This window comes from Neolamprologus multifasciatus, chromosome 17 (genome assembly GCF_963576455.1).
Source record: "Neolamprologus multifasciatus chromosome 17, fNeoMul1.2, whole genome shotgun sequence".
Classification (NCBI taxonomy): Eukaryota; Metazoa; Chordata; class Actinopteri; order Cichliformes; family Cichlidae; genus Neolamprologus; species Neolamprologus multifasciatus.
The window spans coordinates 32,368,143-32,393,994 of NC_140455.1; the positions used below are offsets into that span (position 1 = coordinate 32,368,143).

Below are 25,852 nucleotides of genomic sequence, written 5' to 3' on the forward strand. Positions count from 1 at the left end.
TTCCACCACATCCTAAAGGTGCTCCACTGGGTTGAGAACTGAACACAGTGGAAGCCATTTGAGTACAGTGAACTCATTATTATGTTCAAGGAACCAGTTTGAGATGCTGTGAGCTTTGTGACATGGTGCAATGTCCTGCTGGAAGCAGCCATCAGAGAATTGGTACTAAATTGGTCATAAAGGCACAGACATGGTCGGCAACAATATCTGGTGTTATAACCATATATAATATAATTTCTTCCTCCCCACTCTTGCCAAGTACTTCCTCACAGGAGGTAATCTGATTGTTGGGGTTTTTATCTCTATTATTTTAGGGTCTTTACAATATAAACAGCCTCAACTGTTGTGATTTGGCACTACATAAATAAAATGTAATTGAATTAAATTGGTACAAAACAGCCCAAGAAAATACCCTCACACCATGACACCACCACCACTGGATGGACCCATGCTTTGCTAGTACTTGCTACAAAAGGATTGATCTGGTACAGGGGTGGGCAACTCCAGGCCTCGAGGGCCGGTGTCCTGCAGGTTTTAGATATCACCCTGGGTCAATACACCTGAATCAGATGATTAGTTCATTACCAGGCCTCTGGAGAACTGCAAGACATGTTGAGGAGATAATTTAGCCATTTGAATCAGCTGTGTTGGATCAAGGACACATCTAAAACCTGCAGGACACCGGCCCTCGGGGCCTGGAGTTGCCCACCCCTGATCTAGTACCTTGCTAGTACTAGGTTGGACCCTGTTTGCTTTCAGAATGAAAGGGTATTGATAAAAGGTCCATGGATTTGTGTTATTTATTCCAAATTCCCAGCAGCTGGGGGAAGTCTGGTCATTCTCCTCTCATCTCCTGTATCTGCTCAAGGCATTTTCTACAGCAGAACTGCCGCTCACTGGATAAGGCCTCCACCAAAGTGGAAACACACCTCCACCTGGCTATGCCTAGAAATTCTGTCCTTAAAATGAATATATAATAGGCAATCTTGGGAAAAGTTGAATATAATCAGTTTGACGGTGGTCAAAATCGCAAAAACATGTTTCCAACATGCTGCTTCGTGGTTCTTCTGCATTGTATAACTAAAAGTTGAATATTGGAAGATATTAGGTCAGGTGTCCAAACTAAAACGTCATTTCAGTCATTTTCTTCAGAAATATTGAATATTAGTGAATTATCATGCTCTTAAATGAATGATGTGTTTGAAATGATTTGTCTGTGGTGTAACTGAAGGTACAAGTTTGAAGGCAATTGTACTTGCACTCCAGCAGAGCACAGCTTTGTGGTGTCATTTCTCTAAAGGAACAAAAACCATGACGTTCTGACAGCCCTCTTTAAAATGACTCTAAAGTGAAAAGTATTTCCAATTTCTCCCTTCATGTGTAGCGGATTACGGTGAGCACTCAAAGGCAGCATGTCTGTCCAGGTATAACTCATCTGTCTGCCTCCAACAATAGAACTGACCATCCTGACCAGTCATAGAAAAGATATGTGGTCACGTGACAAACAGGGCTGTATTAAGTGTGCGCTGTGGGTTGGGAGGCAGATGATTGAACTTGTCTTTGTCTGGCAGCTGAAGAATAAGACCAGTACTTGTGGCTAATCCCATTTTTTTTCTTCAAGGAATATATAGGAGGTAAGAGTTGAGCATCATCTCAGGGTGCATGATGTCAAAAAGGCCAATAATTGCAATTAAAGCGCTCCTGAGTTAGAAACGTAAAACCCATCAGCATGATCAAACGATTACCTGTTACTCATACGTAGTGAGATGTAATGGATCAAACTGGCTTGGGCATTTTTATGATGACTTCCTCTTATATTTTCTGTATTCTGATCCAAACTGTGTATATCACGCTGTGGAAGGTGCTAAGCTTGCTCCTGAGACTTTGGAGTTGGTTGCATGCTTTTGGCTTTGACTTAATGCTGCCTAATGCTGAAACCAGCACCCGCAACATTCTTGCCGCTGTCAGACTCTCTGTTGTTCCACAGTTTCAGCCAGACGGGGACTGACCGCATTCATTAAAGCAAATACACATTTAATACCCGGCCATGACAGCTCTCATACATTGTGAATTCTTTCTGGGTTTCCAGTTAGTGTTATTCTTCAACCAGATGGCCTTCTTTCATTTCAGCTTTCTCTACCTTTCTTGGTCTCGCTCGCTTTTTTATCCTTTGCATTGGCCCATTTGACGTCAGCTGCTGAGTTCAGTGCCACAAGTAACCACACTGGGGCCTCCACCGGCGCCGCGATGTGTGAATTTGAGTGCATGTGTAGCAGAATTTAAACAGAAGCATACATTTGGGGCAGTAACCATATACAGAAGGTGTAAATATGGCGTGCAGAGATTGAATGTGCAGCTGGTCGGGACGGCAGCCAGGCAGCGGGAGCGAGGGCGGAACTGGGGATGTGGAGCTAATTTTATTTCGTCATCCATTCAACGTGTGCATGAGAACAAATATCTGTTACCAAATATGACTTTAAAAAGCCAGAGAGTCTACCCAGAGGTATTGTGAAAATGTTCCCCCAAACAATCAGCTGACCAAACTGCAATGGCAAAAATAGCCCGAGTCACAGCTCATTGATTTACTGTGAGTATGCGCGAGGTGAGCCAAGCCCATTGTCTGGAGGAGCTGTTGAACACCTGTTCAAAAGCTTGCTCTGTTATTCTTATAAATAGACCCTCGCCCTCGGTCCTTCTATTCTGACCCACTGACATTGGCGTTTACGGTTCGGTGATTTATAAGCATGTGGAAAAAAAAAACCCACGGCCCCAGGAGGTGCTCTGCGCAACCATATTTCCGACATGCAACTGTTACATATAAAGAACCTTATTGAATCCCTTCCTCTGAGCAGCGTGACCTTGACTCCAGACATTTTGATGGTGTTGTTACAGAAGCTGGATCGACCGTGTTCCTATGTGTGATTTCATTTTCTTAATGTTAGGTAGCTTTCTCTGATTTCAAAGGGATGATTACTTTCACGAAGGACCTCCACGAGAAACGGATAAAGACATCAGAAATACATTTGTTTGTGCTCTTTATCAAAATAAAGGTTGTGTTTTTACAGAGGGAGGTATTTACAAAACTATATCCTAATCCTGTGAAAGAAACGATGAAAAATTAAAAGAGAGGAGCTTGAGATGTTTTGACCTATAATCTGATTATCTATAAAGTTCAATTCAATTCAATTTTATTTATATAGCGCCAAATCACAACAAATGTCGCCTCAAGGCGCTTCATAGGTACAGAGAAAAGCCCAACAATCATATGACCCCCTATGAGCAAGCACTTTGGCGACAGTGGGAAGGAAAAACTCCCTTTTAACAGGAAGAAACCTCCGGCAGAACCAGGCTCAGGGAGGGGCGGCCATCTGCTGCGACCGGTTGGGGTGAGAGAAGGAAGACAGGATAAAGACATGCTGTGGAAGAGAGACAGAGATTAATAACAGATACGATTCAATACAGAGAGGTCTGTTAATACATAGTGAGTGAGAAAGGTGACTGGAAAGGAAAAACTCAATGCATCATGGGAATCCCCCGGCAGCCTACATCTATTGCAGTATAACTAAGGGAGGATTCAGGGTCACCTGGTCCAGCCCTAACTATATGCTTTAGCAAAAAGGAAGGTTTTAAGCCTAATCTTAAAAGTAGAGATAGTGTCTGTCTCCTGAATCCAAACTGGAAGCTGGTTCCACAGAAGAGGGGCCTGAAAACTGAAGGCTCTCCCTCCCATTCTACTTTTAAATACTCTAGGAACAACAAGTAGGCCTGCAGAGCGAGAGCGAAGTGCTCTAATAGGGTGATATGGTACTACAAGGTCATTAAGATAAGATGGGGCCTGATTATTTAAGACCTTGTATGTGAGGAGCAGGATTTTGAATTCAATTCTGGATTTAACAGGAAGCCAATGAAGGGAAGCCAAAACAGGAGAAATATGCTCTCTCTTTCTAGTCCCTGTCAGTACTCTTGCTGCAGCATTTTGGATTAGCTGAAGGCTTTTCAGCGAGTTTTTAAGACATCCTGATAATAATGAATTGCAGTAGTCTAGCCTGGAAGTAATAAATGCATGAACTAGTTTTTCAGCGTCACTCTGAGACAGGATATTTCTAATTTTAGAGATGTTGCGCAAATGGAAGAACGCAGTCTTACATATTTGTTTAATATGTGCGTTGAAGGACATATCCTGGTCAAAAATGACTCCAAGGTTCCTCACAGTGTTACTGGAGGCCAAGGTAATGTAATGTAGGTAAAGTTGTGAATGAGAACATTTTCAGGGGCTGGATACAGTTCTGTGAAAAACTATGTTCATCGTTACTGCTTCCATGAAAATGCCATAATACATTAAATACTTCAAAACTTTGGTGTAACACAATAAAAGAGGCAATTTAATGATCAGTTTTTAAACAATTTAAATACGAATTTAGATTTTAAACCATGTATAGTTTCCAGGTATAAAATGTAAAAACAATGCAGAAGTGCCTTAGACTTGCATTTATTGTAATGGCCATTGAGGGGGAACTTTTGTGGTTCCAAATAGAAGTCAGTTAATTCACTGTTTTCTTAGTGAATTAATGGGCTTCATCACTAGAATCAGATCCACCCCTCTACCTTACCCAGCTTTTGGCTTTTGTTTCTATTCTGAATACATTTTGTTTTAATATTACTCCCAGAGTCAGAACCAGACACGGAGAAGCTGCATTCAGCTTTTATGCTCCTTATATCTGGAACAAACTCCCAGAAAGCCTCAGATCAGCTGAAACACTCAGTTTATTTAAATCCAGGTTGAAGACTCACCTGTTCTCAGCTGCATTTAAATAAAGCACCAAATCCGCACTTAAGCTTAAATTTCAAAACTTACATTTTAACTACTGATTTTATCTACTGTTCTGATTTTATCTGTTTTGATTTTATATACTGTTTTGTTTGTTTGTTTGTTTGTTTGTTAATTAGTTTGTCTGTTTGTTTGCTTGTTTTAATCTATTTTAAATCATGCTTTTTATTTGTTTTTGTTTCTAATGTCTCTGTAAAGCACTTTGAATCACCTTGTTGTTGAATTGTGCTATACAAATAAACTTGCCTTGCCTTGCCTTGAATGACAGATGTGCCAAGATGGCTACATCTGAAATCTCAAGTGTCAGCCTTTAAAACAGTAGTCCACTCATGCATTGGGTGAACACGCACTTCTTTCAAACCCCACGCTACAAGTTTGTAACACAATCTTTTTGTTACAAGTCTAGCTTAACCCTCATGACATCCTCATGGCCGTATCAAGGTTACCCTCTAAGACTTTAGAAATTGAAATTCGGAACCACAGCCACTCAGCCTGAGTAGTACAGATCATGACAAGAAAATTGATTTCTAAGTAAACAAAAAGAGGGTAATGGCCCCTTAATAAACCGAGCTTGTACTGAAATCAAATACAACTGCTTTTAAAAGACATATATTAAGTTAAGCATTGCCATCACGCTAAATAGCACCTGTTATGATGGAGATTTCTTGCACTACTTCAAAGCCTTCTAAGTACCTGGGAAACTGTTTACGAGTGTACGTATCAAAGCCAATGCAATATGTGTGGCTGCAGATACATCAGTGCATCCCCGAAGAACTCATGCAAGCCTGATATTTTCAGCGCTTTTCAGACTCTAGTCGGCTGACTGCAGCCTTGATCAGCGCCAAAAGGAAATGGCTGAGGATTAGGCCTGGAGCTGTTTAAAGCCCTGGGCCTCTGCCTGCAGTGCCCATGACGGAATCGTTCCGGATTCTACAACTGCTCCAATCTCACAGCATAAGCCGTAGCCAAGTTTTTTTAATTTATTTAAATATTTTTTTGTGGATTTTTGGTTTAGTTGTTTGCACAAATGATAAAAGTACCGAAAGGAGAAAGATGCAATCCATCTGTTCGAGGGGAAAAAAAATCTCGAGGGCTTTTGTGAAAACATTACAGGCAATGAGATGTCAAGAAAACAAACAATCAGAGCAATCACAGCACGAAAATTTGTGAAATGTACGATTAAACGTGAAAGCCCTAATGACCCGGATGGATACGTGTGGGTATGATTTTGTGTTGTTTCAACAGCTGCTTCTTTTCTTATGTAAAAATGTATCAAATTTAATTTGCGTGGCGACTTTTTGATGTTTTGCTCTCCGATGCAGGTAACTGTGATCCAAGATGTGCGATCAAGAGCTAGAAGTAGAAGTTATCGAGGAGATTCTGTGAGTACCTTCGCTACGCCCTCGAAACACATCTATAAATACACAAAATCAGCTGATTTTAAAGTTTACGTCTTTGCTTCCTGTATTTTCAGGGAGGAAGGTAGGTAAAGGTTTTGTGAGAATTTGCTCTTTATATACCAAAATGTCATTCCTCGCTTCTATACGCTGACCTGATTATGTCTGCTCAGAGGCAGAGACGCAGCAAGAGGAAGGTAAAGGCTTCTTGAGTGGCTTTCGCGTGTGCTTCATCTTGTTTCTGGTGTGTCTGTTGCCATTAAGTGTCTGCTGTCAGGGATAAAAAGCCGTAGCAAGCTGGCTGTGTGTGTTTTCTTTTTGAATGTTAACAACCTCTCTGTCAACACTGATGTGTCAGCTCATGTTTAGCCGTCGGTTTATATTGGAAATGTCTCCGTGACATTTTCAGGACTGTACAGTTCATGTCAGTATGTATACAGTGTACTGTGGGTTTTAGTCTCCTGACAGGTTTACTAACCAGGCTGCCGATTTGACTCTTCCTAATCAGTTTGACTTTTAGAGAAAAAGTTTACTTAAATATGCTACTTTCACTCCACCGTGCCTGTAGCGACATGGGCCTTTGTTAAAATACACCAGGCTTACTCTTTTTAAATGATGGTATGTCATGCAACAGCTTCACATTTAATTATATTAATTTCTCAGTGGCTGCAGCAGCATTTTTAAATCACCTATCCCCAAAACAGCTATTTTCCAGATAAGATGGATTCCCATATATTTATTGTATTTGTACAGTAATTTTACCCCTACCTCCATGCTTAAGCGTCTCTTGTCACGTGACATATTTCCAGGCAATAATGCTAATGAGTGAAGGTTTTCTTCCAGTAAGCCTCTCTAAATCATGGTTATGTTATTGAAAGGGTGTGTTTTATGCCAAAGCCACAGTCTGTTTCTAAACATAACCAAGTACTTTGTCACCTAAACCCAGCTCAGCTGTGAAAGAAAATTAAAAAGAAGAAAAAAAAGGCAAACTTCTCTCTACCTTTGATATGCCCTTCTTCAGACCCCTTTACTCTTAGTTATGAGTTGCATAACATCAGTTTTTTTTGGAAAGGACTCATTTTAAGAACTGCACTCACCAGTCATTTGAACAGTACACCTACTTATCTTCTCATTAATGTAAATATCTAATCAGCCAATCATGTGTCAGCAAGTTATTGCAGCATGCAGAGATGGCAGTTCAAACTGAGAATATTTAAACATGGCATAGTCGTTGATTCTGAGTATCTCAGAAACTACTGATCTGCTCCAAGTTTCTCACAAAGCTATCTCCATGGCCCCAAAAAGGGAAAATATCCATTGAGCAGCAGTTCTCTGGGAGAAAAATCCCTTTCTGATGTCAGAGGAGAATGGTCAGATCACAGTAACTCAAATAATCATCGTTACAACCAAGGTATGCAGAAGAGCATCTCTAAATTGCACAGCAGCAGGCTATAAATCGCAAGGGTTTACAAAACTGGAAAACAGAAGACTGTAAAAACTTGTCTGATGAGTCTCTGTGTCTGCTGTGATATTGGATAGGGTTGGAATTTGGCAATAATAACATGACGATCGACCCTTCCTCTGAGGAAAGTCCCCATCACCTTGCTGAATCTATGCCACAAAGGCTTAAGAGAATTGGGAAAGCAAAAAAGGTCCAACCCGGTAGTAGTGGAACTAATAAAGTGTGGAGTGTAGTATAGTGCAGTTTACAGCTGGTAAATTTGGTTGCATTGGCTACAGTGTTGCCAACTTAGCGACTTTGTCGCTATATTTAGCGAGTTTTCAGACCCCCTAGCTAAAAAAAAGACGTGAAAGCGCATATCGCTTTTACTCTCAACGAGCAGCGGGTGCTGTATCGCAGTCAGTTCTTCTTTTACTCTTATGCTGTTTTGTGGATCAGGTTTAAAACTACTTATAAACAAACACACACAAAGTAACTCCACCAGAGTGCCTATTTCGGGTCACTTTTGCCGGTCCAAGCCCGGGTAAAGGAGCAGGGTTGGAATTGTGACATTACAAAAAACAATAATTGCTAAAAGAAATTTAATTTGTAGTTCTAAATAAATTCTAAATGCATTTAGGACGTTTTTTTGCTCACTTTATGTCTCATCCACGATGTTATTTCTCTCTCCAGCAGCGTAGGTTACAATTACATTAGCATGACCAATTATGCAAATTAGGTGATGACGTCATTTAGCGACTTCTAGCGACTTTTAGGACAACCAATAGCGATTTTCCTTACTGAGGAGTTGGCAACACTGATTGGCTAGCTTGATGAGTTTGGGAGCATCTGCTAGCTCAGGTTAGCACAAATATGCACATGTCAGACTGGCTAGCCAAACCACAATATTTTCTCAAACTTAACCAAGTAAACTTGGTTTCTTTACCCTAACAAAACCTCTCCCATTAACCACAATTACAGGAAACAGAAAAGCTAGCTTGGCTCTATCAAAAGGTACCTGAGCTGTGACAGTACATGACCAACAGAAACTGCTGCTACCCTACTTATCAAACTTTTCATTTTGGAGAACTTTTACACTGAATCATTCAGAGGCTACTTTTGTAAAGGAGAGGAGCGCTGATAAGCGTGTGGTAACAGACATATATAAAACATGTGCTCAGGCTTTGCTTTGATATCTGGCCTGTTGCAAACCGCTCTCGGGTTCAGTTTTTGGCTTTGCTCAAAATGAATGTCAAACACCAGCACTGCTTCTCGGTGCATCCCCAAGAGACAACATCACAGTGCTCAGAGTGTGACCAAAACCCAGCCGCAAGCTGTCTGCAAGAGTCTCATTGATCCACTAATCCATATTTTGTTCACTCAGTCATGGAGATGCTGAAAGAAAAAGGTTTGTATGACTTTTTGTTGTCTGTAAACAAAGCATGTTTCTTTACTTACACACTTGTGGGATATCATTGTGGCTGTTTCTGTTGTATCATGCCCTTTTTTGTGTGTTGTTGTTGTTGTATTCACCCAAGAGCAACAGAAGTTTACTTCAATAAGTTTACTTCACTGTTCTTGCTTTGCAGAAGAAGCTGTTCCTGAAGTCGAAGGTAATTCTTCTTTGTGCATTTCTTTCTCCTCCATTGTGAAGAAATGTTTTTCCTCAATTGTAACAATATTTATGGAGAAAAACTATGATTAATTTCATAAACTCGCACCATTCTAAACATCAGATGAGATCACTGAAATATAAAAAAAAAGATTTTTAACATCGTCTCTCCCGTTTCCACATCAAATTGAAACGATACTTCATTACCTCCTTAACTAAATCACTATAAACGTTCCTATGTTCTGTACTCGCTAATTATATGTTTGGCTCCCCAGGAGTTGCCTGCTGAGTTTGGCAGATTTATTTGCCAGGATCTTTGAAAAAAATAATAAAAATAGAGACACCTACTCAGACAAAAGCGACTGCGCGCAATACAAGAAGAGCTCTGTTGAAATTCAATTTTCATTTCAGATCACACATGTTTGACATTCATTTAGTCGTGTTTATCCCACGGCAAACATGTCTTGATTGTTTTAAGAAGGAAAATGCATTGCATCGATCATATTTTCATTACTCTCACCCCTCAGAACCCCCGGTTTCAACAGCTGAAGGTAATGACCTCTTTTTCCCTTTTAGCTTTATAGGAAATTACGGCCTTCTTGCGAGGTTTCATCACCAACTGTTCTTGTTATTTTCCTTAACTTTAGCGTTCCATTATTTAATAAACATAACAAATGTGTTCAGCGCCTTGTCCATCTACGAGCAGTCTTAACTGATAAGTTGTTTTCCATTTCCTGCAATCCTCATCTACTCTCTCCTCGCCTTGCCCTCGCCAAGAGCCTGCAGAAGATGGTAATGTATACGGGTGCATATACAAGACTATATCAGTTGTTTTTGTGCACATCTTTGTCAGGTAATAAAATCCAATTGTTTTGATTTTCTCCCATACCGAGGCATTCATTTGCAGCGTAAATATCTCAATATCGTCCAATTTTATTTTGGCCCTCATGGTTGATACACATTTATCAAAGAGATGCCTCCACTGTTTCAAGGTAAACTAAGGCTCATGGCTTGCAGCCCCAAGAGTACTTAGAGCAACTCTAGTTTGACACGTTATACAGAAACGATTTAGACTCCATTTCCGACCCTGACATGCAAGAAAGATTTTCATATCAATAGACACAGGGTAAATATCAGAGCTGAGTGAAATGAAGTTTGGAAATAATAAAAGGAAATCCATTTGCATTCCACCTGCTGATGCACTAACATTTTCCTTTGTCCTTTTGCAGCCGAGTCTCCAGCTGTGGATGAAGGTACTCTTACATGCTGATAAGGCCTTGTGAAAATAGCTTGATCACTGCTCTAGTTTACCAAAAATGTCTGGTGTCTTCAACTCGCCTTTGATAACCAAACAAAAGGAAATAAAAAAATCCACAGATGCTCTCCATCACTGCTAAAAATAATGGAAAAATCCAATAAAATAAAGATTTTTAGGACACTGGATACACACACATACACCCCTAATATATTATTATTTTCCCTGTTGCAGATATGACAGATGAATCCAAACCTAAACCAAAGTAGGGCTGGGTTTTGTTTTTTTGTTATTTGAATTTTAATCAGTTTATCCAACTTGCAATAAGGTTGTTCAAAGTTCCTCTCATTGTAACACGGAGATGTTATATTTCAGGCTGTTTGCACCACCGCTGACTGTGCCAAAGATACCTGAGGGAGAAAAAGTCGACTTTGATGTGAGTGACTGAAGCCAATTTAAAGAAACAGTGTGGCATTTTTCAACATGGCTTGCCTTGGAGTTAGATGGGGAGAGCAGCGCTATTTCTAAATATGAATTTAGAATACATCTCTTTTTTTAGCAACATAGAAAATTATTAATTTCTAATTAAAAAATGAGTAGGTGGACTCACACTTAAAAAGACAGAATCAAAGGCTTATCTGACTTTTGCATGTATCTACAAGTGGGTGTGAAGCACAGCTCTTGATAAAGCTTTGGTTATAAGTACAGGTCCTCTTCAGTTAAAAAGATACACTCAGCAGCCACTTTATTAGGTGGCCTTACTAGTGCCATGTTGGACCTGCTTTTACCTTCAAAACTGCCTTTAATCTTGGTGGCATAGATTCAACAAGATGCTGGAATCCTTCCTCTGAGATTTTGGTCCATATCGACATGACAGCATCACACAGATGCTGCAGAGTTCTCGGCTACTCGCCAATCATATCAATCTCCTGTTCTGCCACATCCCAGAGGTGCTCTAATGGATTGAGATCTGGTGACTGTGAAGACTATTTGAATACAGTGAACTCATTGTCATGTTCAAGAAAGTAGTTTAGGATGACTAAACTAGCAAATGAACTTTGTGACATAGCGCAGTTATCAGAAGACGGGTACACTGTGGTTATAGAGGGTTGGACACAGTCAGCAACAACACTCAGGTAGGCTGTGGTGTTTAAATGATGCTCAGTTGCTATTAAGATGCCTAAAGTGTGCCCCCACACTGTGGGAGCCTGAACCGCCGATGCACAACAAGACAAAATGGATCCATATTGGTATGTTGCCTATGCACAGTGTTGGGGAGTAACGGAATACATGTACCGCCGTTACGTATTTAAAATACAAAATATGAGTAACTGTATTCCGTTACAGTTACCGTTTAAAAAGGTGGTATTTAGAATACAGTTACTTTGTTGAAATAAATGGATTACAAGGCGGTACTTTCCTGTTTCATATTGTGGCGGGTCAGGCCTGTTCGGGTTTTGTTTGACAGCTACGTTCTGTCGTTCCAGGTGGCAGCGTTACGGTTGCCATGGTTACAGGGTGACGCTCTTGCTCTGTGTGTTTCCTGGGTGAGAGAGGCCTTTTTGTTGTTGTTGTGCTAAGCTAATAGGCAGAATGCTACCGGTATAGCTCTAAAGAATGTAGCATCATAGGCAGTGTAGTCCGTGCTGCAGGGAGAATGGACTGCCATACCCGTTATGTGTCTGTGAGCGAGGGAGGGAGAAAAAGGAAAAGTACGAGCTGTCATCGAGCAAAAACGGGAGCTGGAAGCATGTAAATATAATAATAACCACTGCAGCCAAGAAGAGTGCCTGACGAGCCCAGTTGTAAGTAAGCTATTAAGACTCGACTGTACACTGTGTTCGTGTTTTCCTCCAAAAACAATAAGTTCCGTTGGAGCAGCCTTTCAACGCCTCTCTCTGTCTCTGCTAGCAAAGTTGACCCACACAACAAAGTAAAGCTAGTTTTCGGCTACGAGCCCGACACAGAACCCACCGTATTAGCCAGAGGTCCCTTTACTACGGTTCGGAGCCGCGGACTTTCAGTAACAGTAATAAACCACACAGCAATAGTACATTCACGTAGTTGTAAACAGCATGATAATATATTAAGTAATCCAAAGTATTCAGAATACGTTACTCTCATTGAGTAACGTAACGGAATACGTTACAGAATACATTTTGGGGCATGTATTCTGTAATCTGTAATGGAATACATTTTAAAAGTAACCTTCCCAACACTGCCTATGCAACAATTTCAGACTCGACCATTTGAGCATTACAGCAGAAATCAAGACTCATCAGACCAGGCAACCTTATTCCAATCTTCTATTCTTCAACTTCTGTGAATGATAGCCTGGTTCCTGTTCTTAACTGATGCCAGGTGTGGTCTTCTGCTGCTGTATTGCTGTCATTTCCTTCAAGGTTAAATTTGTTGTGTGTTCAAAGATGCTTTTTTTGCATACCTTTATTTTAACAAGGGATTATTTGAGTTCCCGAAGGAAGGATCGTGTCATTTCTCCTCTGACCTCTGGCATTTTCACCCAAAGAATCGCTGCTCACTGGATGTTTTCTATTTTCCGAGCATTTTCTCTAAACCTTAGAGATGTTTGTGTGGGAATATCTCAGCAGATTTCCAAAATACTATAACAACCATGCCACATCCAAAGTCACTTTAAACACCTTACTTGACACTAACTTTGAATCATGCCTACATGCCTGAAACCACTGAGTTGCTGCCATGTGTTAAGTTATTGGGTGATTAGAGATTTGTATTAACATGCAGTAATAAAGGGATCAGTTAGTGTATATAATCATCAAGTTTCATGTGTGCTGCATGTTTGAGGACTGTACTAGTGGGTGTCTGCCTGTTTTTCTTGCCAAAATGTAGATCTTAGCATGAAGCCAGTACTGGAGATGATATGCATACTAGTCGTGCTCAGTAGAGAACTAAAAACATCTATACGTGACTGCAGGATATCCACAGGAAGCGTCAGGAGAAGGATCTGACTGAGCTGCAATCTCTGATCGAGGCCCACTTCATTCAGAGAAAGAAGGACGAGGAGGAGCTCATCGCTCTCGTTAACAGGATTGTAAGTATTCCAGGAAAGCGTGCCAGATCGCTACAGCGATGCACCACCCAGCAAACAATTACACTCTGTTTATGTGTGCGTGTGTGTGGTTGTGTTTGCGTGTGGGCACGGATGATTAGGAGAAGCGTCGTGCTGAGAGAGCTGAGCAACAGAGGATCAGAACCGAGCATGAGAAGGAGAGGCAGAATCGGCTTGCTGTGAGTTTCTAGATGCAGTTGCCTCTGCCTTTTTTCAGAATGTGACAATGTTTGCAATAAACGAAGAGTGTCCTGCCCCCAGGAGCTGACACGCTGTGGTTTTACCCACGTTCCTGAACAGAATTAGAGTACAGTCTGCAAAAGCCTAATTAACAACAAAAAAAAAGAACCATCCTGGATCTGTTTGTCCTCTGTTTTCATGTAATGTTACGCACTGGCTTTTTAATGGCTAGTGAAAATTTAAGTTTGAATCAGATTCCATAAACTGGGATAAACACAAAGTCTTGCACTCGGATATTTGCTTTCCATTTTACAATTTCTTTTTTTACTTTAAACCTGCCCTCGACATTTTTAATAATAACAATGGGTCAAATGATGATATTTGACTCACTGATTCTTTATAAAGCCTCATTTTCAGCCACAGGAGAAAGGCGTTGTTAGCAAGTGTAGAGCCAAAGATTTCTCTTTAGAGGAGCCAGAATTGTACAGAAGTATTAGACTAGTGTTAAACTTGCTATGGTCACAAACACATCTCCAAGTGAATGCTTGAAATTTAAGTAGGCAAATTAATTTTAAAAAGTGCTCTAACTTATCTTAAAACATGAGACTATGTCAGTGATGGATTCACAGCTTGTTTCTGCTGCCCCCAAGTGGCAGTAAAAATATTATTTATGTATTTTGCACATAGAAGTTAATCTTATGTGCAAAATAACCTTGATTGCACAATAGAATAGCCTTGCTCACATGTTATGGCCCGTCTAGGCGCGGCCAGACCACAACATAAAGGGTGATCCATCCCCGTCCAACCCCAAGCAGCACGTCACACACTTAATATTTTGTGACAGTGATTTATTTACAATAAGTGCGGTTAAACCAAGGAAGGGAGCATATCGTAAGGTCAGGGTGAACCCAAGGCCAAAACAACAAACAAAAGGTAACCTATCTCAAGAATAAACAACTTACTTACCCAAAAAGAACTTTCCTCCCTGCCTAACAAAAACAGGAGAAAACTGATCAAACAAAAAGGCGGTCCACCCCTACATGCTCTTACATCGAGTAACATATCAACACAGTGACACAGTGAATGGTCTGCCGGTTGGGTTGGGCCGAGGATGAATGAAGTAGCAGTCGCCGGCGGTCTCTTCTTATCCGCTGCCTCCCGGTCCGCAGCCAATCGGTGCGAGCCATCCACCCTGGACGCACCAATCCCGGAGGAGCACCTGGACACTCAAATTTACATGCGATTACGATCACAGTTGTAACACACATAAAAATAATATTCTGAACTTTTTGAGAATGAACGACAATGGACGCTACATTCTTTTTTATGACATCAGAGGATGTCAGAACGTTTGGAGGATGCTATCTTCAGTCCTGTTTTAGTGGCTGGAAAGACAAGTGGACAGATGGTTTCATTTTCTCTTTTCTGTTCTTTAATCCGTGTCACAGGAAGAAAAGGAGAGGAAGGAACAGGAAGAGGCCCGCAGGAAGCAGGACGAGGACGCCAAGAAGAAGAAGGCTCTCACAAACATGACTCAGCAGTACTCTGGCTTCCAGCAGAGGGTGAGTGATCACACGCGCGCACACATTTGCATTCAAAGCAATAGGAAATATGATCAGCTTCACAGTTTGCCTGTTTATTATGTAAATGCGGTCTCTTCCTTATTTTACACGTTCATTAAATCTCACATCCAGCAAGACGGAAAGCGGGGAGCGAAGAAGCAGACTGAGAGAGAGAAGAAAAGAAAAATCCTGGCGGAGAGGAAGAAACCTCTCAATGTCGAGCGTCTCAACGAGGACAAACTGAAGTAAGGATACTACTGTTCACAGTTCTGCTCAAACGCCTAAATCCACATTTCAAGTCTGCTGCAGGTGATTTGGTGGTGCATAAGCTCCCATCTACAGTTTGAGCCTTTTGGCCTTTAGGTTTTCACTTTTTGTACTCCTCCTGGTTTTGATTAAAAGGGAGAAGGCCAATGAGCTCTATCAGTGGCTGTGGATGCTGGAGGCTGAGAAGTTTGACTTCACCAAGACACTGATGAGACAGAAATATGATGTAAGTATTTCGCCTCTGGATATTACGCGCTGTGCAATGACATAGTGAACACCGGTTTTTGATCTACAAGCTTTTATTTGCGCCTGTTAAAATATCAGCTAACAGTAATCAAACTTAATGCAAGGTCATTCTATTTAAATGATCAGCTGGCTCCAGATCTGCATCACCGAGCAGCTGAATTTGTGAGTAACTGTTAAAGACGAGTCTGAGCCTTCTGGTTGTTTGGTCTGTGTGTCAAAGGGTCAAAAACGGAGTCTCAAAGGGCTGAATCAGAGCTGACTGACCGCTGAGTGAGTAAGTTATAAACAGGAGGTGAAAACAGTGGTGTGTGCTGGTGAAGCTAGCGTGTGGCCGTTTAATCCTGGACCTTAAGAGACAGTACAGAGTTGAGACAGTACTTGAGGTCTGACTTACAATAAGGCAGAGACATGAGACAAAGGAAACAGGGTTTGTTTTTTTATTATTTCCTTTGTTTCTAAGATTTTAATTCCCTTATAGTAGGTTCACTTTAAATTAGTAAGACACAATGTGCATGTCAGGTTTGTTTTTGCATTATGTTGGGACTTTTTCATTAGCATTTTTATCAGTGTTGTGTATTTAAAGCAGATGGCAACTGTGGTTTTTCCAAATCTTTTACTTGGAACTGTCAACTGAGTATCTGCCATGGATGCTGTATTCGAGGTTTTATTACATAGGGGAGAGGCAAGTAGCTTCATATTCAGTGTGGCGCAATAAAGTCTTTCTAAAATCTTTGTTTACTTTTGTGTGTCTGGAAGCACTATTTGATTTACACATTCACCAAGTTACACATGAGCAGTAATCCGAATATTAGCTTTCAATCTGTTTAAAATATGTTTAAAATATAGACCGTTCACAGAACAGGTTGCCATGCGGACATAAAATTATGTAGGAGAATATACTGTTAGCTAGTTACTCCACAGGACCAGAAGATTCTCTTTTGCTGGCTCAGCTGGCGTCTGTTGTTTTTCCTGGACTCAGCATGTCCTCCATGTTTCTTCCTCTACAGATCACTCTGCTCCAGGCTCGTGTTCAGAACAGCCAGAGGTAAGTAACATCTATGAACCACCCTTCAGGTGTGGCTCATATTTGCACTAAGGGCATCATTGGAATTTCTTTAAAAATGTTGTTGTGTATCACGGTGATTTTTTTTCCTTTCGATTAAACACTCCGGGAGAAATCTAATCCAGGGGTAATTGATTTAATTCTCCCTTTTTAAAAAAAAATAAAGACATGACATTAACACTGAGCCCATCTGTGTTCAGTTTATTGGTGAAGCCAACAACACAACTCAGTTGCTCATTTGGCCCACTGGGAAAATTGGATTTCTATTATTCAGAAAGAATTTGGTCATTTATACATTTTTTCTCGGGCCTTGTGACTTATCTCTTACACTCAAAGCCTCCAAAATTCACATAATGCTGTATAATATTAATTGGGAGCGTGATGTCTTAGCTGGGCTACAAATTATCAAAACGTAGCCAAACTTGTTTTTGTTTGAAACAGACATGAAAAGGATTACCTCATTAATAGAAATTCTTGTAGTTCTTGTGTATTGCAATCTTTTTTAGGCTTGTATTCAGTTTCTTTTATTTATTTTTATCATCTTTTCTGGTTTATATTCTCTTAAATCCTGTTACAACACTTTTCATCTTTCCCTTTCATCTTTTACATTTCTCAGTTTTTGATTTTTAGTATGTCAAAAATTAGGACAGACAGTGTGAGTTGTGTGTCGAAGCAGCCTGTATTTTTATGACTGTATCAGATCTTATGGGCAATGGTGCAAAACAGACAGCGGCTGCACATCAAAGGTGAGGACACAGTCATCGTTTGCCAGCTGTGTTCAGCATAAAATTGTGTCCTTTGTCCCTGTCTAATAGAATGATGCTTTGGCATTTGCCCTTTCCTTTCATCTATCACAGCTCTTTCTTGCTGTCCCTCTTATTTTCATATAGCACAAGTTTCTATACTTTAATGTTTATGCTTGTGTACGATCATGTGAAAAAAGCTTTTACAGTCCTGTGAAAAACCGTGCACATCCCATAATTCATTTGGTTGTAGAAACACTTTTGGTAGCAGCAACTTGAAGTCCTTCTTTTTCTGTTTGGCTTTATCAGACTCTCACATCGTTCTGGAGAAACTTTTGCCCACCCACAGTGTGCTTCAGTTCATGGAGGTTTGCAGGCATTCATTTATGCATAGCTCTCTCAAGGTCCTGCCACAGCATTTCACTCAGGTTGAGGTCTGAACTTGGCGTGGGCCATTGCGACATGATTCTTTTCTTTTTCAGCCATTCTGTGATAGATTTGCTGCTGTGTTTGGGATCACTGTCCTGTTCTGTTACTCAGTTTGGGCCAAACTTTAGCTTGCCTCACACGATGGCCTCACATCTGACAGCTGGTATGAGGTGTTTGTGCTAATTTGCTGCTTTTTCGTTTTCTGTGCTATGCGTTATGGGCAAAACTCTTCACTGTTTGTCCAAAGGACATCGTTCCACAGGTTTTGTGGTTTGTTCCGATGCACCTTTGCAAATCTAAGCTGTGCTGTTATGCTCTTTTTTAAAGAGAAGCAGCTTTCTCCTGGAAACCTGTCTAAATTCAAATTCAAATTTGATTTGTCACATACACAGTCATACACAGTACGATATGCAGTGAAATGCTTAGACAACTGCTCGTGACCTAAAATAAAAGACTATGACTAGGATAGGAAATAAGTATGAAAATTAAAATAAAGGGTAAATTTAACTAGGAAAGAATAAAATAAAATATAAAAAATTAAAGTTAAAAATAAAATAACTGTAACAAAATACACAATATAGAAAATATATAAAGAATATATGAAGAAATATAGAACAATACGAGCAGCTGTGCAAGTAATAAATAGTAATGAAGTAATAAATGGTAATGAATAATGAATAAATAAGTCATGCTACTTGCCTTCTAAAAACTGTAAACACAGTAAAGGTAAAGTCCTGTGAAACAGGGGCGGATTAACAGTGGTGGCATGTGCATAAGGTGCCCACCTCATTAAAAAATAAATAGTAAAAAGATTGTGAAATGTAAAAAGTTAGACTTGTATTTCTAACTGATCCACCTCTTGTTGTGTAGCTTTCTGGATTTTATACTTACAACATGGTTATTTATTATAAAGGCTATACACTACATAAAATTCAATTCACATTTCTTTATGTAACTGAAATATGTAAATAGTTTGGGCTAAAGATAATAAGAAAGTTACAATGTTTATATGAAATGTGTAACATATGTAAATGTGTTGCATTTGATGTAATTTAACCTTGTTTCCCAGCCACTGTGCCTCGGCACATAGATGTGCCGTGGAAGATTATCTGGTTCCACCTGATTAGTACTCTAAGCAACCAGCATGAGTAGCGATCAGAACAATTACATTCTCCTTCACTATAGGGCAGTACAACTACCTGCTGTAATTAAATGAGTTGCCAACTGCCAGTAAAACAGAAGAAAATGAAGAAGAAAATCCATAATAGTCATGCTGTGAGACAACGCAGCGCGTAATAGCAATAGAGAAATATTTGAAAAGAAAAGTAGTCAATCTGGCCTGGGTCCTGGAGAAAATTCCCACTCAGAAAAAGGCCCTAGGATGAGTAGTGGTCAGAAGAAAACAAAAAAGGTATACCGGGGACAAACCAAACCAATCCCGCTATGCCTGGTGCGCGGGGAAAAATTATCAATATGCTTTTTGTGACATTTTTGTTCGGTGGTGTGCTGTGTGATTTGTCTGATGCAAAATATGTGAAATACATGGCTGCAAAAGGTTGGAAAACACCGTTTTAACTATATATAGTACATATTACAGAATGTAACGCCTGAATGTGTAAAGAAATGACTTTGATTTTGCCACCCCGTTTGATTTCCATGCCACCCTAACCAAATTTCTCTAGATCCGCCCCTGCTCTGAAAACATTTTCACTTGACTATGTTTCCAGCTAGTTTGCATTGTCAGCTAACAATTCCACTTTATCCATACATTAATGTTGCTACATGTACTTTAAATGTGTTTTTACAGCATTAGCTAAAAGGTTAAAATGATCATGATTTCAGCTATTAGCTATCTTTTTGCTAGCTTCTTGAAAATATGTATGCCAGCAAACTACAGAATTACTCCCTGGGTACTATTAAAAGACATTATGAAATAATCATAACTGCAAGCAGGTGAAGATAAGCATTAAATAGTTAAACACTGTTTATTTTCTCCAAATCTGGCTTATTGTTATCAAGTCTTTTTTTTTTTTTTGACCTAGTGTCTATTCACACCTTTATTAAATACTGCTTATTTTTTTAATTTAAGATCAGTAAATTGGAGGCTCAGTTCATATTTATTTATGATTACAACTTCAGTAGCTTATTTGTTTTAATTTTAATGCTTTACATAGCAGGAAAAATGCCGTACGGAGGTTCAAATAGGTGTAAACTATGCAGTTTAACTTAAAAATATTCATCTATGCACACATGCTGAACAGTTGAATATTTTTGTCTGACTTCACAGCGCCAAAGGGAGAGGAAAGGCCAAGGGCAGAGTGAGATAGATGGAAACGTCGACATATATCCTCAGAGGAGCCATCTCACCACGAGTGCCCGTGTTGGAATTCGTTCTCGATCTGCACTTCAGTAATCACAGTTTTGTGCCTTTTAGCCCTTAGCCTTTACAAACAATAAACAGACTTGTGCTTTTATGCCCGTTTGTGTGTTTTCATGTTAAATTATCTCAGAAATGAAGCAGTCTTTTCACTAATCCTCACTCATTGCACATATGAATTCAAACCAATTAACTGGCAGTAAAATACCGCTTTTTATTCATTTTTTTCTTTTGGGAACCACACACAGAACCACAGTGCACCATGAATTTTCTTCACACATAGGCAGCGATATGTAAACTTAATTAAATGACGTCCTGCTACGGTGCTCTGGAAATTATCCACACATTTAAATAACACAGTAATAAATAAAGACTCTGATGGTAATACAGTGTCAGGTTAATGGACTTGCTTTACAGTACAGTGCAGTTATAATAGTGCAAAGATTAAGATGATGGAGGTTTGATGGTTTCGGACATGTGACAGCTACTCTTAAATGAAAAGGCTGCGAATTAGGAGCTGGATATTTTAAATACATTACTTTTCTTTTTTTTTGAGTATATAACTTGGAGCCAAAATATTAAATGCTTTGCTGAGCTGCCGAAAAATGGATTCAAAAACTTTGATTTCAGCATCGCACAAAAGTCCATTTCCATACTGATTAACCAAACTTCGGCGAAAACGAAAAGTGCACTGCCTTTGGCGGCACTCTCGGTTCCTCCTGGAGTCGTGGGTGGCGACATTTTACCGTTAGCAAACAGAGGCAGTGCATTTTCATGTGCTCCAGACAACACTACACTTTTTTTAGTGAACAACACGAGTTTCGCTCCTTTCAAGTAGCTCTGTACACCGAAGCAGAGATCAGAATATTTTCATGGTAGCAAATCTAAAACTTCAAGTTCAGACATGATGAATGTGTGGAGCATCGGTCCTTTGGGTGTGACGAGGAGGTAACAGCCTGGGATGCGTTTTTTCCCCCCCCTCTCCTTCACCACAGATGCGTTTCCCTGATCTCTGCTATCACCTGACTGGCCCTCTGCAACGCCTGTGGACAAATGTGAACAAGTATTGAAGCGACTGTACACTGTGGAAAACTTGAGCACTGCTCAAACGTAGGAACCCGTTACCTGTAGCATGTCAGCGGCTTCCTTACGCCGCTGGGCCATGTCTTCAGACTCGGTCAGCAGGTCGTTGAGGAGGCCAGATTTATACAGCTGGCCGACGAGCTCGCTCTGGAGGCTGTCCTTCACATGGTTGACCAGGAAGTGCATCACTGCCTTTGGCACGCTGCCGCAGAGAGAGAAAGAGGAAACAGACCGAACAGATGGTTGAGAACAAGGCGGCAAGATGGCCCGGCGATGGCGTCGTTTCCCCAGACGGAGGTGGCTCGACTTTGAACCGCCAGGTGGCCATGCCTGTCCGAGGACTGAGCTGTTTAAGCAGGAGCTAAATATGATGGATTTAATATTCCTGAGCTTTAAAGGGCGCTTTCTGCTCCCAAGAGGAAAGGGAGGCATTTAAAGGACGGTGTTTACAACATGTCCTGTAGTGTCGGTCGCTGCGCTTTCCAAATTTCCACTGAAATAAATGTGTAGAAACAGGTCGCCAATACAGACGTCACATAAAAACATTAGCAAAACACTTCTTTCTTAAAATTCTCACAGCTGCTCAAGTGCGGTGTGTGCAAAGGCGTATGATTTACATAATTTTCATCCTCATAAACCATTCAGTGACCCCCACCTCATGCCCTGTGGACAGGGGTGCGTTTACAGCCTGATCCCAGAGATTAGAAATGTTGGATGACGGTGATCACTCAGAACGACTTTGCACTGATTTGTAGCGACCTTTCCCTCCTAGGGACAAAGCATGCACAAAATCAGCAGAACCACCGGATCACCTCAGTATAGTGGGTTAGCCGCAATTTCCCATCACCAATGTCTGTGTATAATTTCATTTTTTTAAAAGGCTCATTAGTTTTCTAGAAGTGAATGTATAAATTTTACTCAGACAAGACTTTTTTTAAATCCATTTACTGGACTATTCACAAACAGATTACTGCTCATTTGGCGCACTACTGAGCATTTAAAGAGGCACAGATATTATATGTGAGAGATTTAGTGAAAATAAGGTACGGTGCCTCTGGTTGCTAATGAAAATGATCCAACAAAGCGGCTCACTGATGCATTTTAAATTCTGATTTCTGGACAACAATGGCGCTCAAGCAAACGAGGGGAATCCTAGAAATGAGGCTTCAGCTGCACACGCTGTGTTAGCCAGATGTGTCTTAGTGTTGGTTTTTGGTCTCTTTATGTAGGATTTGATGGCAATAAACAAAAGAGGAGCAGGTGGGAGGGCCTACCTGTCCTGGATGTTCTTGCGGACAATGAGGAAGTAAGACTTGATGAGGCGCTCGATGACCTCACAGTCCCGCTGCTCGCGTGACGACAGCTTCCTGGCGACAGGAACAGGCTGCAAAAGGGAAGAAAAAAAGGGAAGGCTAGTGTTTTAATCCCTCAATAGACTGTCATGTTTAATACGAGCCATGCTGGAAGGCCAGTGTTTAGTTACCACATCTAGTAGGTTGACCGCTCCTTTAAGTGGGCTTCCGGGTCCTGAGCCTGGGGCTTCCTCTCCTTTCTTCAGCATGCCCCTCCAGCTTCCTGTGCCGTCCTGCTCCCCCTGAACCCCTGCAGGTGGGGCCTGGAAAAAAATAATGATAAAAATGCTTTTCCACTATCTAGAACCCTTAATATCATTACAGTATGACATTTGCAGAAAGTGATGGTTAAAGTAGGACTCGTATGCACTGCTAACACAAAACAGGCATGTTAAAAAAAAGAGACCAGATTAATCAAATGAAAGTTTATGTCTTTGTGCTGTTAATGCACAAGTTAGAGAGAAAACATGACAAAAGCCATGCCAACAGCTCTGCAAGTATAAATGTTAACTTCAGACATCAATGGCAACACTATCAAAGCAGGTTAGCATGCTTATTAAGATTAAAAACAAAGCACACCTAAGGGGGATGCTTGGAAAAAGTGAAGCAATTTCAACACTGCTACAATTCAGATGAAGGGGGAACCCAGGCACGTCACAAAATAAGTAAGAGGAAAAGTCAAGGGATCACCAAAGTCAGCACGCTTTATTCCCTGAGGAACATGAACTGTTAGCATAGCTTACAGAAAAAGAAAAGGAAAAGAAAGGAGGATTAATTAGATGGTACGCAGAGGTAGGATTATTCTCTACCTCAAAATGTCTGGAATCTAAAAACAAAAGACTGCACATATAGTATTAAGAGGTTAGAAAGGGAAAGAGAAAGAAATCTTTTTTTTTCTGTTAGACAAACTTTGGGTTTAACAGACTTCAGGGAACACAATGGTTGTCAGTGCAAGTCCACACAGGCTGAGGGAAAGCAAATTAAGAGCACGCCATTAGCAGACAAAGATCAGAGTGCATGCCAGCAGACCATGCCCATCATCCACCCATCATCCATCCATCCATCGCCACCAGCAGCCCCGCAGCCAGCCAGGCACAGAGCCAGCAGGCTGCATGTGTGCCCACCTTGGCACCGTCCATCTCTGCTCCAGACGCAGGGGGCTCGCCAGACACCGCAGTTGGGCCGGCCGGGCCTTTGCCAACAGACTAGCATGAATACGAGAGCAGGGATGGGGGAGAGGAAGGAAAAAGAAAGCACTGAGAAGAAATGTGGAAAGACAGAAGAAAAGGAGGCTGGCTGTCGTACGCTGAGGCAAGAGGAGAGAAGAGATGTGGGATAAAATTCCTTGATGGAAACTATCCGAAGCATTTGCTTCACGGATCATCATTCAGCAGCGCTCCGAGTGATTAACGTCGCACAAGTCTCCTTTATGCTGGGACTCTGCAGCCTGCGACCAAATGTTACAACACATGAGCTCCGGTTATGTTTGAAAGCAGTCGCTTTCTTTTACCTTATCCCTGGGAACTGCAGCGGGCATCTCCCTCATCCTGTTTCTCCTTTGCTCCTAGAAACATACAAAAACACACGTCTGAACAGTTGATGGTTTTTGACACTTCTTAGAAAGAAAAAAATATGGAAAATAATTTACTGGCAAGAAGATTAGAGAAAAAAAAAAAAGGGGGGTTCGGTCTTAAACCAACCACTTTGCTCATTTCAAACACATTTCATCATGTAGCACTGTTAGTTATTCTGTTCATAATATAAATAATTTAATAGACTTGAAGGAAAAACTCAAATGACTAAATTAGAAAAACATATTTACCAAAGTTCACAAAGAGTCATATTGAAGACACAAGTGACCAGTATTCAAAACCCTGTGCATGAAATTATTTGGGTAATAAGTGAGTTTTGAACAGAGCTGGATCACCCAGTCCTGCTCTATATCACTTGAACTTTTAGATGCAATTAAATATCACCAACATGGGTTCAGTGTAATCAGTTGCTTCTTAATTTCCAAATACTGCCTCCCTCATTTTGCTTCCATGCACTTTATTTTCTATATCTGATGTGTTTATTCTTTCCACGTGAGTACGAACCTCTATGTTGTTATTCATGACCCCACATGCGTCTGCAAAGTCCGGGTGTTTGGTGTTGATATAGGCCAGCTCGATTGCAACCAAGTTGTGAACCTGCGGCGAGAATAAAAACAGCTTACAGTGGTTGTACTTGCTGCTAAAACCCGACCGCAGGAGATAAATGCACACGTGCAAAGAGAATTGAAGGCGCCGGTACCATCTCGTTGGTGATGGGCAGTCTCTTCCTCAGGAGGGAGGTGACCACTTCTACGATGGCTTCGTGCAGCTTAGGGAATCTCTGCAGCTCCTGCGGGGTGAAGCGGCACGAACGTTAATGATTGCACGCGAGCAAAGGCGAGCTGAGTGCACGCCGGGCCCGTTAGCTACCTGTGTGCTGTAGTTGCTGCAGTGCTGGATGATCCTCTGCATCTCCTCGTGGACCAGCTCCACGCAGCGCAGACTGGGTTCCTCCAGGCGTTTCACCTGCTTCTTTACCAGCAGCTCGAAGGAAACCTCGGGCACGAACAGGGAAGGTCGAGGGCCCTAATGCGGGGAGGCAGGGGAGGAAGTGCAAGTCAGCAACGTGTGCTGAACAGATAAGCTGTATGACAGAAAGTGGTTTTCATCTTGTTTTACAACAGACTACTGAACGCAGGTGTGAGAGGACAAGCTGCAGTGATGCTAATGACGTCGTGCGACAGCTGACGACTCACTGTGGCGTTCCTTATGGCCGTTAGGATATCTATGGTGCTCAGTCCCCCCAGAGGATCCACAGACTCCAGCGTCCTACCGAAGGTCTCGTGGAATATGTAACAAATTCTGGCTCCACCGCACCTGAAAAATAGCAGCGGGGG

The 25,852-nt window shown here is 41.1% G+C and overlaps 2 protein-coding genes across 6 annotated transcripts in view; one reads left to right on the forward strand and one right to left on the reverse strand.

Annotated features, from left to right (window-relative positions):
• On the forward strand, positions 1 to 20,585 carry tnnt2e (troponin T2e, cardiac). Of its 3 annotated transcripts, none has more exons than XM_085138739.1 (15): positions 1 to 1,634; positions 6,151 to 9,074; positions 9,256 to 9,279; positions 9,806 to 9,829; positions 10,056 to 10,070; positions 10,508 to 10,531; positions 10,768 to 10,798; positions 10,909 to 10,969; positions 13,487 to 13,603; positions 13,723 to 13,800; positions 15,250 to 15,363; positions 15,496 to 15,608; positions 15,766 to 15,856; positions 16,884 to 16,921; positions 20,399 to 20,585. In XM_085138739.1, exons 2-15 carry the CDS (start codon positions 9,053 to 9,055, stop codon positions 20,436 to 20,438), a joined length of 792 nt encoding a protein of 263 aa, XP_084994865.1. In that variant the 5' UTR covers positions 1 to 1,634; positions 6,151 to 9,052; the 3' UTR covers positions 20,439 to 20,585. The 3 variants fall into 3 exon arrangements, with proteins under 3 accessions (XP_084994865.1, XP_084994866.1, XP_084994867.1); XM_085138740.1 differs by having other exon boundaries at positions 6,151 to 6,422; XM_085138741.1 differs by lacking the exon at positions 10,056 to 10,070 and having other exon boundaries at positions 6,151 to 6,422.
• LOC146499672 (dynamin-1-like protein) overlaps positions 17,097 to 25,852 on the reverse strand; it is a 16,773-nt gene continuing 8,017 nt past the window's right edge. For 2 of the 3 annotated variants that reach the window (XM_085138725.1, XM_085138724.1), the window contains exons 10-19: positions 25,712 to 25,832; positions 25,386 to 25,541; positions 25,216 to 25,305; positions 25,020 to 25,112; positions 24,434 to 24,487; positions 24,048 to 24,128; positions 23,055 to 23,186; positions 22,846 to 22,955; positions 21,614 to 21,773; positions 17,097 to 21,531 (exon numbers count right to left, since the gene is read on the reverse strand). In XM_085138725.1, the coding sequence (XP_084994851.1) occupies positions 21,475 to 21,531; positions 21,614 to 21,773; positions 22,846 to 22,955; positions 23,055 to 23,186; positions 24,048 to 24,128; positions 24,434 to 24,487; positions 25,020 to 25,112; positions 25,216 to 25,305; positions 25,386 to 25,541; positions 25,712 to 25,832 (1,054 nt within the window). In that variant the 3' untranslated portion in view covers positions 17,097 to 21,474. The remainder of the gene's footprint in view (positions 21,532 to 21,613; positions 21,774 to 22,845; positions 22,956 to 23,054; positions 23,187 to 24,047; positions 24,129 to 24,433; positions 24,488 to 25,019; positions 25,113 to 25,215; positions 25,306 to 25,385; positions 25,542 to 25,711; positions 25,833 to 25,852) is intronic. The other variant, XM_085138726.1, reaches the window with a different exon arrangement.

What these genes read in the sequence shown, in the direction of transcription:
- tnnt2e (XM_085138739.1), top strand. Translation starts at nt 9,053, where the DNA reads ATGGAGATGCTGAAAGAAAAAG. An exon ending in GGAGATGCTGAAAGAAAAAG is followed by an intron (nt 9,075 to 9,255) that starts GTTTGTATGACT and finishes CTTGCTTTGCAG; the next exon opens with AAGAAGCTGTTCCTGAAGTC. An exon ending in GAATCCAAACCTAAACCAAA is followed by an intron (nt 10,799 to 10,908) that starts GTAGGGCTGGGT and finishes GTTATATTTCAG; the next exon opens with GCTGTTTGCACCACCGCTGA.